The sequence below is a fragment of the Caretta caretta genome, chromosome 15 (assembly GCF_965140235.1).
Source record: "Caretta caretta isolate rCarCar2 chromosome 15, rCarCar1.hap1, whole genome shotgun sequence".
Taxonomy (NCBI): domain Eukaryota; kingdom Metazoa; phylum Chordata; order Testudines; family Cheloniidae; genus Caretta; species Caretta caretta.
Window position 1 is genome coordinate 16,036,106 of NC_134220.1, and position 13,226 is coordinate 16,049,331.

Genomic DNA, 13,226 nt, shown 5'->3' on the forward strand with positions numbered 1-13,226 from the left:
AGTAGCCCACCTCCCATAGGCCAGCAGATGTGGAATGGTTTTTATGTAAAAACACAGTTGCCTTCAAAATGCATGTTTTTCTATCAGCCTTCTCTTGGTGTAGGTCACATTGTAGGGAAATAGTGTTTTGGCTTTAGAGATGGGCAGGATGCAGTGGATTTTTCTGATGTAGCATTTTTTAAAATGTCTATTGCTTTATTTGCGAGTAATCAAACATGGACAGCCCCTGAGCCCTGCCTTAAGCCAGGCTTGAGGAGGAGGTATAGCTGAGTAAAGAAAAGTTATGCCATTTTTAGGGAGGCTGCACAAACTAGATCATGTCAATGTAAAAGGAAGAGGAAAAGAAGATTAAAGACCCTGTGTCAGATGAGGGAAACACACCACTCTTCTAAAAGAAGAGGGAGCTGGACATTTGTACTCAGTTATCCAGCACAACTCACAAGAAGTCATGTCCTTACCATCCCTATCTATGCTGCTGATTGACTTGTAATTGCTGGATATTAAGCTGACCTATTGTATCTTAACTATTAGAAAGGTATGAAGCCATATATTTAATTACAACTGACAAGGAAAGTATTTGGTTCTCCGTCAGAGCTTGGGACTTCTTGTTTTCTTAGGCGTTAAGTAAGAAACCAGCCTAAAGATCAGATAAAGTCCTCCCATGGAGGGCTTATGCCACCTAAACACGTGCCTTGGTTTGTGGAGAACATGGCACCGGAAAGGTGGTTTGAAAGTGTGGTAAACAAATGTACAAGGAAAATTAACAAGCTCAGAGCAACATGATACCATCATCATGGGGGATATCAAAGAAAGTAGTATCTAGACTTCAGAATTGAGCCAGCAGAAAAACATTGATCCTTTGAATAAGGTACAGCTTGGTGGATTGGTTTCTTAGGTTTCTCTAACAACTTCCCCTCTTTCCAGCAAACAAAAAAACCACTGCAAGCTCCTGGAGCTTAGTTTTCAATTGAAAAATAAGAATTCCTAAATTGTTAACTCCACTTTAAAGTAAAATCAAAACCAAAGTGTCCATGTGTTATATATGACCAATAGCCTCCCTTCTCTCAAACCCAATAACTAAGATCCAATGCACTGCAATGTTATTTTATTCTCCCCAATTGGCCAAAAGATTCCATAATTTATGGTTTTCTTCCCTTCTTGCGCAGGGACTGGCCTTCTCCTGAAAATGCAATGAACCGGCTGCCAGAGTCATCCTGGATGTAGGAGGGAGAAGAGATTTGTTTAGGTTCAGCTTTTGTTATTATTGAACAAAGAGAAGACCTGCTTCAGACAACATTCCATCATAAAAGCACTACTCCACTGGCTACTGACATTTCACATCCATAAATTTACACAGAAAACAGGTTCCTTCCCCAAAAGTTGCTAGTGTTTCAGTGACCTTTTGTAGATTTAATTCAAAATCCCTTTGCATCACTTCCATTTTATATTTCCTCCTCCAAGCTTATACAAGGCAAACCTTTTTATGTTAGCTAACATAAGAACATCAGAGCTTTCTGTCCTGTAGATAATATTCAATATCATTGAGTAGTTTTAAAATTTAAGGTCTCCATGAGCAATCACAGGCTGTGAATTGGCAAAGCCAGGGAGTCTAAACAATGGATCTGATCATGCTCAGCAAGAAGCTCTTAATTTTTACTGCCAGTAACCCCCCACACACCGTTATTCACCATTTCAGAGATAAAAGAGATTAAGGCTCATCGCACTAAAATGCTAACATACAGACTTTTAGTGGCAAAGCTGGTTGACCGCACAATAGTTACTGTGCTACAAACAGGGGCCCAATTTTCCCCACAGGGGACAAATAACTCCCACTGCTTTGAATAGGAGTTACACCCTATGGTGGAAGAAAAGGCCCTGCACTGTTGAAGATTTATCATGAGATAAGTGATCACATGCTGATCTGAAGCCACACATCAAGGACCACAATATTCCCTAAAAAAGCCTTCCATGAAGGGAACTTTGCTCATGTCATTAAAAAAATTATTTAAACTAGGTTTCAGTGATTTATAACACTTATAATTAGCATATTTTTTTTCTTAATTGTTCTGACCTAAGATGGGTCTGCATAATCAGTCAACAAGTCATAGTATTTGAGCAGGTTTGCTGGAGTTGGGGCCCACTAGCAATGCAGACCCCTTCAACAACTGTTAGTTCCACTGTATTAAGTTCTCTACAAATATGGCAAGGTACAGAGGTTTACTCACCTCTTCAACTTTCTTGACTAGTGGTCGTGAATTTCTAATAAATGTGATCCTACCGATTTTGAAGTCATAATTGGGTATTCCTCTGGGAAAGGAAGATTGAGATATTAAGGTACTGAATAAACCTTTAGACTCTTGTCATAGGAATAAATGTGACAAACAATAGCCAGGACTATTCTCTACAGTTTTTGTTGGTTTTTTGTTTTGTTTTTCTTGAGTATCATCCTAACCATTCCTTCTGAAGAGCTGTCATTAGGATTATTATGGTCTGAGTCCGATGTGCTCGCAAAGATTTATTTATTAGAGCTGAGCAAATGTTGTAAAGAAATATCTGTGATGATTCACTTTAGTTAAGTTGTCTGCAGCCATGTACATGCATCATGTCTGCACTTTCCAAGAGGGATCAAATTTTACTGGTCCAAGCATATGTGGAAAACTAAGGTAGAAGCTGGATGCACACATCTTCATAGGACCATTACTATAGTGAGTATTAATTCAGAAGCAGGGTGGAGGGAAATTGATTTTTTAAAATTTCAGTTGGATATTTTTTATTTAAAATAAATACAGCTTAAAAATAAATCTAATTTTGAAATTTGATAACATAGAATAAGGCCTAAATTAACTTTAATCTACTAAAACAATTTAAATTAAATACAAAAAATAATATTAAGTAGCACGTTTGTTGCCAAGTTTTAAAGAAAGTCAAACCACTGAGTTGGTGGTAATCACTGGCTAAGCATCTGGAACCAGAGTTTGTTGAAGTGCTAAACCAGCTTTTGACAGCACTGGCCTGTTCTGCAGGTGCAAAGAGGATATTTTCTTAATTTCAGTTTATTCAACTAATTCAATCACATCAGTTCATTCAAAGTTGAGAGACGAATTGGGAGTTGAAAAGCAAGAAAGCTTGTTTTCGTGTTCCAATCTATGAATAAAATTAGGTGAGAGAGAGTAAGATCTACTAGTTCTAACATTTTGAAGGAAATATGACCAGAAAGAAGCATGCCAATTCCTTACCTACACACAATATTTTCTTTGGTTAATAAATGTATTAGTTTTAAATGAAAAATATGTTTTGATAAGCCTTCTGATGATCTTTCTTCTTATGTATCCATCACTTTTAAGGTAGTTTTTTTAATAAAAAAATTAAAATGCTGTTTTTGTGCATTTTTAATCGAGTTTGAATTTCCATGCAAATAGAACATGATACAAATTAAAAGGAAAAAAAAATCTAGTACATAAGAAATGCATCATTCACAGTTTTCTAAAATAATAAAAACTGTAAAGATTAAGAATCTGAATGTAAATTAAGCCATAGCTTCCTGGTTAGCAAGAAGAACCAAATTTAGTGTAAAGGCTATATTTAATTGCAAATCAACGTGTTTTAATGGTTACTATTCTATGAGAATCAACTTTTCTTTAGGAAAATAACTAAAAGTACAGATGCAAACAATTAAAATTGATGATTTAAATCAAGGTTTCCTGCTTGCTCATTTAAATCCTGATTAAAATTGGTGATTTACATTGCTTTGAGTTAAATCAATCTGCCCTGTTTAGAAATGCTTTTGCAGTTATCCTGTCAGGAAACAAAACAAGACCATGGCCAAGTTTTGTAAAAGTATTTATACTGATAGTTAATGGGATTTATACTCAAGTGCCTAAATGCCTTTTGAAAATGAAATATAGGCTCCTAGTCAGTTAGGCGTTCATTGCAATGCTGAGAGCAGCAACATCTAAATACCTTTACAGATCTGAGTCCATGTGATTATCTGACCACTCTCAAAGCAACGTATATTAAATACATTTGGGGAAATCAGGTTCTCACTGATATTACAGAAGCAGACAAACACATCAAGAATGATTCATTTTGTTCAAACATTAACCTTCCACCTGTAGAAATCGGAATGAAATGGGCTAACCTTCGAATGTCTCCTGGTTTAATTGGCGAGGGACTAGGCTCGACACCTTTCTTCTTGCCATCTAGCCTGTTCCCAGAGCCAGAGAATGCCTACAGGTATAAAGCAGAAAGTCATTTCTACACGTTCCACCTTCTTGTTAAAGAAGAGCACTGCAAGCATGTATTTTTGTTTTTTAAAAAGGCTAAAATGGGCACAGGGCCTGATTCAAGATTGGTGCTGATCTAGTGGACTAGTGTTAGTATTCTGCACTGCCATGCAAGAGATTAGACTGGTATTTCAGTTCCCATCTCTTGGCTCCTCAGGAACAGTAGAGAGCACCCACCATCACTGGCCAGCACCTCTCCTGCCAATCAAATAGCATTGACTGCTTAGAGAATTGTAGGACTGGAAGGGACCTCAAGAGGTCTTCTAATTCAGTCCCCTGCACTTAAGTGAGGACTAAGTATTATCTAGACCATCCCTGACAGGTGTTTGTCTAGCCTGCTCTTAAAAATCTCCAATGATGGAGATTCCACAATCTCCCTGGGCAATTTATTCTAGCGCTTAACCACTCTGGACAGTTAGGAAGTTTTTCCTAATGTCCAACCTAAACTGCTCTTGCTACAAGAAAGAATTTACCTCTGGTCTTCCTTGACTGAAAGGACAGTGACTATAGTACAGGGTCTAGACAACTGGACTGGGACAGAGACTGAAGGCCCAGGGGCAGTGATTTTTCCTAGGGCTGTGATTTGTGCCCTAGCTTAGAACACTGGAACTACTCCCACACCATTAATTGCATGTAATTTGCAAGAGTACCTCTGTAGAAGTATATATGGGGGTCTGTTGTACAATGTGCACAGATCCCTGCACACTACTGGATGGAATGTCAGACTGGCTTAAAGATGTACGTGGCTGAATCTCAGAACGGCTAAACACATGAATACTACACAAGCATGATTGTTTCACAAGTCAGTTCATCATTTTATGACATTTACAATAGAAGAAACTTTTACTCTAAATCTTAGTTATTGATAATACAAGCCTCTTGGACAGCTGTGCCAGTGCTAAGCAAATGTCCAGAGGGGACGCCTTGTTTGTGCTCCCAGTAACAGTTTATAAACAAAATTCACTTCCTTCAGGTACTGTTAGATACTTAAGTGTTACTTCCATTACACACAAGCCATCAGAGTCTTGAGTGGTAATATTTACTATGGATTCAGAACACAAGTTACTGCTGTATTTATATATCAGAAGCTCCTGAGAAAATGCCTTGCAGGGAGAACCTATTACACAGAATCTTATACACTTCTTTTGGGAGGTGTAACAAGTTGATTAGCACCCTGTGATTTTTTTTTTTAAATACATTAAGGTTTTGTTTTGTTTTATTTTTTTTAATAGGTTTGTATTATTTCGTTTTATCCACGCTGGAGTGGGAGATAACATGTTTTCCCCTGGAGGGGTTGGGAGGTCCTGAGGCGGGGACAGGGGGTTGCAGAGCGAGCCCACCTTGCACTCACCCTGCAGCAGTGGCTCCTGTCCCACAGGGCTGGGCCCAGCTCCCCGCTCTGGGGATGACATGATGACGGAAGGGTGAACAGGCCAAACCTGAGCATGGAACCAGACCCTGCCCTGTGGGAGAGAAGCCACAGGCACAGCAGCTCCAGGATGAGGTTTTCATTTTATTTTGTGGTGTTATTTCACATTTGTGAAAAGCACAGGACTCTAGTGTTGGTCCTAGGGTGTATGTGCACATCTCAGTGTTCCAAGGCCAGGCTGTTGTGTGATTACATGTTGTAAGCAGCATCTGCTATAAATAGAGGCAGCCTAGCCTCAGGAAAGGACAGCCCAAGCCCAGGAAAGGGGCCTGTCACACCTGGAAGTCCTGAGAAGGAAACACCTGCAGCAAGCAGGAGCTGGCTGGGGGAAGCCTCAGCCGGGAAAGGCGAGACGAGGACTAAGACAAACCTTTGTGAGGTGGCGAGACTGGGTTGCTTTGCATCTTTGTTTCTAAGTAAAAGAAAAGCCCTGAGCAAAGGAACTGGATTTGTGCAGTTGCAGGGAATATGTTTTCACCTTCCCAGCTGATAGATTTGCCCACAACACTACCAGACCGAAAGAAGATACTTACACGAAATCCTAGGTCGCTCACATAGCCACTGTGGTCTGCTTCAACGTCCTAGGAAGGAGAGGAGAAACAAGCTGTTTCATTACATTTATGCTGTGTTATGCAAAATTAACATGAATTGTTTCATGGATTTCCTACAGAATGAAACTTTTACAGGTATTTTATAAACTCACTGAACATGAATTCTTTTGACAAAGTTTTTGTCCTGGAAATAGGTTGCTCTACATGAACAATCTCCATAGGGTGGGGTGAGGAAGGAAAAGAAGTGTAGGCAAGAGCATCTTGGAAATAAAATGTATGGCTGAACTATCTGATCTCAAGACCTTTTCAGAAAGAGGCGTCCATTAGTGATCTTTGCTCCATAACAGCCACAGTAAGAAAAGAAGGCAACTAGAGAGAATGCACTGTAGAGAACAAGAATGAACTTAACTTACTGTGCTCTCCTCATGCTGTGTGTGTCTTTCTGGTTCTTTGTATCCCAAAGGTGCATCAAAATCCACCTGTTTTTATAGCAAGAAATGTTGTTGTTTTTTTAAACAGAGCCACATTTTTTTTAATCATCACCATATGCCATCCCTAAAATCGCTACAAACTCGACCATTCTATTCTGAACTAGAGGGAATGGATCTTTTAAAAAAGCTCAATTAGCAAAAATGTTACAATTGGAATGTGGGAGACTCATTTCTAAAAGATGCTTCTTCAGCACATAGTTGTAATATACTGGCAGGGCAGCATGGAACATCACGCTGCAGCTGTTCTAACTTTCCAGTCTCCAGGCTGTCAAATGGACCTGCATCTTTCATAAGTACATAAAACAAAATGCCCAAGAGAATAATTTGCAAATAAGGCTCTACAAGAATTATAGGCACTTCAGCCACCTACGGGCATATGATAGGGTTGCCAACCCTCCAGGATTGGCCTGGAATTGCTGGACTCCTGGTGATTATTGAAAGCAATCCAGGAAATTTTAATAGGATATTTTAAGAACCTGACATTACGTCATATGGGGGGGGGGAGGGGAAGGAATCTCCCGGAATAGCTTCAGGCAGAGTTGGCAACCCTAGTATATGACCTGTGGCCTTCATCTTGCAACTCACTTATGGTTACAGGATCTGTATTACTGAATGCTCACCTTCCCACAGCATAGCTATATTTCTGTAATGCAGCATTATCATGATCAGATGCCCCTTCTCAAAAGAATAATTTAAGTGAAAATAAAGATCCTGCCACAAAGACTTCAACTTACATTCATATCACACTCTATGATGGACACAGCTTTATCAGGTTTGGTCTCCATTACCCGAAGCTCGTAGATCTGAAACAGGAGCATGCATAATATAAAGCTGTTCCTCTTAGTGTGCAAATTAATGATTAAAGAAACTTGGGCAAAATTCTCACATCAGAGAGCATTCATTTCAATGAACCATAAGCTCTTCAGATCAGAGACTGTGTCTACCTCTAATTTTGTACATCATGTAGCACAACAAGACTTCCAATCAGATCAGGGCCTCTGGGTGCCCCCATCATGACTATATTTCAAAATGGAAGACTTCTTCTACATTAGAGATTTCCATTGCCCCTCAATAGAGCTGGAGGGATTTATTTGGCCAGAGGCGAGCTATCTGGCTCAGAATCTCCTAATTTCCAGTTGCCAAAAAAACAGCTCCAAGTTAGGTGAGGTAGGATATCTGCACTGTCTTGTACTCATTTATGTTAAAATGGTCCTCTATAGTTTTACTGCTGATAAGAAGCCCTTTTGCTCCTAATAATCCTTTGTCTGAAATGGATTATGATTTACCCACAAGTTATCCAAACTGAGCTGAAACCTGGCAAATAAGTACTTTGCCCAGAAGCAAAATTTGAAAATATAAAAGTTGTTCAGTAATCAAAGGTGTCAGAAGTCAGAATTTAATATTAAGACCAGCACCAAGGCTCCTGAACGGATTGCATTATTCATTCTCAGAATTCAATAATGACCTTTAAAAAAAAAAAAAAAAAAGTAGGTGAAGCTACTATAGACTTTTGCATTTGTAGGTCCTGAAAATCTGGGTCCCACTTGCCATGGGGTCCACAAGGCCCTGGGTAAGGTCCCACCTATGAACCTGCCTCCCTGAGATGTCCAAAGTCCCTCTGGGGCTGTTTTCGGAACTCTTACGTCTTTCCTGTTTGGGTCTATTTGCTCCTGACATTTAGCTCCCAAAGTGTCCATTTACGCATATGTGCGGAAAAATGGATGGACCAGGGTAGTGGTTTAAGCTGAACACATGGCGTGTCCCGTGTTCAGCTACTACTGACACTCAAATGTGAGTATCTGTAAATTATGTGATTCTATAAATGTCTTTTTAGGGTTCCATGCGAACCATATGCAGAGTCAGGATTTATGTTTCCTGGGACTGTACACAGGTTTAGTTAGATAGTGTTATTTACACTAGATACCGTACCTTCTCATTGTAGTTGATGGCAATAACATCCCCAGTGGTTAGACAAGCAAAGTTTCTCAAAGCATTTTCTAATCTTTGAATTATGTTAAGAAGAACTGTATGGTTGTTTTCAGTGCAATATTCAAGTTATACATCAACAAATTCATATTTTCTGGTTCCAGGTCTGTCTTACATATGACTTAAAATATAAGTACCATGGACAGTTTAACAAGCATTAGGCATTCAACATCCCTTATAGTTGTTCTTAGGGAAACCCAATAAAGTTCTCTAGACAGTAAAACAAGGCATGTGCTTCAGACCACAATTTACCTATTCAGACTGTCTGGAAAATAAAAGCCAAGAATTTAAAAAAAAAAAAGTTTCTACAGTTAGGCTCCTGAACCAGTGGCCTCATTTTTTAGATGTGCCAAGTACCTAGCAGCTCTCATTAAGTAATTTTAAGGAAAAATCCTTTATTCCCTACTTTAGGCTTTTATTCTTTGGTGCAAAGAATATTTGCCTGAGCAAGGACTACAGGATTTGGCCCATTTCATTAGGCCTTTATTTAGAAGAATGCTACACTTTTTGCAGGGAATTCACATCTCTCCACACTTGCTCTGGCTCCTACCAGATTCCATTCTCTTACCTCTTAGCTTTCAGAGGTGGCATTAGTAACAGTAAGCTGGTATTGGACGTATATGAACAATGCTTGAAAAGCTGCCCCAGCCTTTCCTCCCCTGTTTAGGGTAAGCTAGTGCCAAAGCCCCTTCTTTTGCTTCCTCTGGGATGAAGTGAAAGGATACACAGCTTTGGGATTGGTGATGTCAAGGAAATCTGGACTTTGTGGTTGAAATTTTGAATAAGTAGCCACTTGAAGATTAACACTCTCTACCTGCACCAGGCCTCCTTCCTCCAGAAGCAAGTTCTGCATCATCTGCAAAAAATCATTGGTGACAAAGACAGGACACTATACCAGTATCTATGCAACAGAAACAGGTAACTTTTAGATGGAATTTCCCTTGAGAATATGTAAAATATATTGGGTCATATTCTGCCCTGAATTCTGTGGGTTTGCATTGGGTATAATTACAGGAAAAAACTTGTTCTTGATCCTTTATGTCTCAGTAACAACGTAGTACATGCAGCAAATTACTTTGATTAACTCAGAGGAAAGCTTTAGCTGTGACTGAAACACTAAAAGGTGCTGACTGTGCAAGTGAAATGCAATTACAGCAAATATTCTACTGCAATATTCACCAACACCACATTCATCCTATACTTTAAATTCTGACAGTTTGGTGGAAGGCCACTTACCCAATGTGGAAGGTAACAAATGCCTTCATCAGCCACAAATTCTAGCACACCACAATGCGTCATTCGATCTGAATTTTTATTAGTCAGCTTAAACAACATAGGGTACGTAATGTTAAGTCGACCTGGCAGAAGGGGAAAAAGATACAATTTGTTATAAAGCTCATGGCAGATTTATAAAGTTGCAGAGACTGAACATTAGCAAGAGAATGAGCCAATATCCTGGAAAACACACCAAATTATTTGCAAAAAAAAGGACGCTCATTTCATTAATGGAAGTGTGATATGGTGTCAAGCCGCTGTTAGAAAGCTGACACTGTCGGCCTAGCGTTTGAACTATGTGTAGATAAGGGAACACCAAACCCTTTGACAAAAAAAATATGTTAAAAAAACCCATATGATTTTTACCCTCAATATGGATTTTCCTGGTATATCTTGATTTAAATCACATCTTCTTAATGGATACATAAAGCAGTTTTTGGTGTTTGCCTACACAGACATACAACACAATATTTCTAGCGTTCTTACAGTAGAATAAACATTACTTACTGAGTTGATCCAAGGCAGATGGTGGCATAATTACTGCAGAAATTAATCAGAAAGTTACAATAAGATTAGGAATAGCATGGCTACAGAAAGCAACTGCAGTGTACAGTTTTATCATTCCTTCTTAGGAGACAGCATTTTACCCAGGTTCCGACTTTGTGAGCTACAAATTCTATTGGAATCAATCTAGACAAACAATAACTGGTAGTTTTAATCCAAAATGTAGATTCTGAGTGGGGCAAATGGGAGAAGTTAGAAAGTTTTACAAAAGCTTATACACTAACAAAAATATTTCCCAAAAGTAATTTTATTTGGTTAAACAACCCAAGTGCTGACAACTCAAACACAGCATTTGACTAACATATGGGAGCCTGAAAGTGGAGCTGACAAATCTATTCTCCTTATTGAAGCTCAGTGAAGCCAAAAGAGGAAGCAAAAAACATATATGGCAAAGACAACAGATTTTTAAATCTTATTTGCTTAAATGGCTTCTTTTATTAGTGACAACTAAAAACATTTGTTTTTAAAAATAATGGGCCTTCTAATTTACATGGAGTTAAATCAGGAACTCCAACATCAATTAAATGATATTAACATGAGAAGAGATTATTTATTTAACCTGCAAGTGCCCCTTTAATTCAAGTCACAAAGCCATCAATATGTTTCCATGCTTATTATGTTTGTGGCCTTATACTGTTTCTGCAACTGCCTGCCATAAACAATACTACTGAACATTCACATATAGCATTCATCAGTCTATTATTCAAAATAAAACATGCACATACTCTTCCCGCCTTTCTCCACATCTGACCTGTCATTAGGTCCTGCAAGCATGGATACTGAGAAGCAACGATACTGGGTTGAAAAGCGGTTCTGGAAAACCCGGGGGATTGGATGATCAAACATATTAAAAGAAAACTGGGGGATGAAAAATGACAGTGTGTTAGCAAACATCGATCCACTTTACTAAGACACCAGCAGACTAAGATTTTCAGGAGGTTGTTCTCCATTGCAGTCATCTTAACCAATGCTGTGTGCTTATTTTTCCTAATATAAATATGGTTTAGACATATGTATGTACCAATGAAACACAAAATAAGAAAGTGAAAAATTCATCTGTAATTTATGACCACAATCAATTTTGATTGATTCTACAAACTGTAGAACAGACATGGACTTCAATTTGAAATAAGCATACACATCCTAAAAACCATTTATTTGTTCAGTGCTACAGCAAGTGTACAGTGCAAACTATTAATTTAAATTGAACAAGGAATACAAGTGATTGTCATTTCTTTAACTCTTCAGCACAGGACAAGAGATATTCAACATAGGTGTGGCAGAAGGATATTTTTGTACCCTTGCACTTTTATTTTAATGATTAAAGAGATGACAGTGCATACAGCCTATGGATAAACACAGGCTGAAGTCTTCATCATCGCGGAGAGAGAATCATTCCTAGGTATCCAGTGGGGTAGCATCCTCACTTGTAAACCAAAGGGAGGGGAGAACACTGAGTCAGCACCTCCCAGGAAATGCCCAGGATCACACAGATTGCAAACTCTTTAAGATTACTCCAAATATTACTACTCTAAAAAGCCATCCATACCCCACCCTGTAACCGTATGGGAGTGAGTGGGGACACTAAATTGGGGGTGCTTTATTAAGCAATTCTCTGCTCTTGGGAGCAAAGATTTTGCGGCGGGGGGGGGGGAAGTTTCCAGAGAGGGCTTTAAAAATCTCTCCTGTCCCAGCTGGCTCTCTCTGAGAGGAAGGCCGGGGGGGTTACATATGTCCCAGACAGACACCCTGAAGGGTCCCCCTCACTGCCCTAGAGCCAGGGGGACAAAGCCCGACCCTCTCGCAGAGCAGGGGGGCGTTTGGCGGGTACACGCTCCCCTAGCGCCTCCCTGCCTGCGTAAACAATCCAGCCAGGGTGACTCCGCAGCTTCCGCCGTCTCTCCCCCAGCTCTCAGACACCCACACAAGAGCCCCTGCAGGCACTTACCATCCTGGCGGCGGCGGCTGCTCCTGCCCCTTTTCTCGGAGATCTCACCGAGGGACACCGCAGAAGCGCCTTTAGACAGCTCGGGGAAGGATCAATGCAGTGGCTGCTTCCCCTCCCCCACAGGAAATCGGCTGGCTGAGGGAAATGGTGGGCAGGGAGGGGGAAATCCCTTAGCCCAGCCCCTCTCCTCTTAGGGTGACTTTTAATTTCTACAGGCGTGGCGCTATTTTAACAGCGCTGAAGGCAATCAGCAAAACTGAGCACTTTCATCGCAAAGGGGCGAAAAATGTTTGGAGGTTGTGGCCCACTGTCCCCACAAAACTACATTTCCCAGAATGCAACGTGTTGACACTAGCAGCCATTGAGGCAGTCAAGAGACTTCCGCTGCGGCCATTTTGGGAAAGGGCGGAAGGCGGAACTTCACAGGTGTCAACATAGTTTTTTCTGTAAATAATTTATTTGCCTATTCACTCCTGAAACAGTTATATTTTTATATCCAGTGGTTTGTTTATAGCTTATATGGGGGGGAGCTGATGGGGAAACTTGCCCATATCAAACATGGCGCTGTACACGGACAAACAAAATGGCGGTTCCAGGAGGACTTCGTGCGGATTGGCCCATTGCCCGGTTCGGTGATCACCCTAATCGCAATGTGGTTGGTGGAGGGCTGAGACGATCGGAAAGATAGTCCAATCAGCA

General features: G+C 40.1%; 1 protein-coding gene across 3 annotated transcripts; it reads right to left on the reverse strand.

Annotated features, from left to right (window-relative positions):
* Window positions 1–1,088: 1,088 nt before the first annotated feature.
* UFD1 (ubiquitin recognition factor in ER associated degradation 1) lies at window positions 1,089–12,812 on the reverse strand. Of its 3 annotated transcripts, XM_048821050.2 has the most exons (12): window positions 12,528–12,812; window positions 11,305–11,437; window positions 10,523–10,555; window positions 9,977–10,098; window positions 9,466–9,596; window positions 8,684–8,756; window positions 7,489–7,557; window positions 6,677–6,742; window positions 6,246–6,293; window positions 4,139–4,227; window positions 2,226–2,307; window positions 1,089–1,214 (listed from the first exon to the last, which is right to left on the reverse strand). In XM_048821050.2, exons 1-12 carry the CDS (start codon window positions 12,528–12,530, stop codon window positions 1,140–1,142), a joined length of 924 nt encoding a protein of 307 aa, XP_048677007.1. In that variant the 5' UTR covers window positions 12,531–12,812; the 3' UTR covers window positions 1,089–1,139. The 3 variants fall into 3 exon arrangements, with proteins under 3 accessions (XP_048677007.1, XP_048677008.1, XP_074976070.1); XM_048821051.2 differs by lacking the exon at window positions 11,305–11,437 and having other exon boundaries at window positions 12,528–12,811; XM_075119969.1 differs by lacking the exon at window positions 12,528–12,812 and having other exon boundaries at window positions 11,331–11,437.
* Window positions 12,813–13,226: the final 414 nt, after the last annotated feature.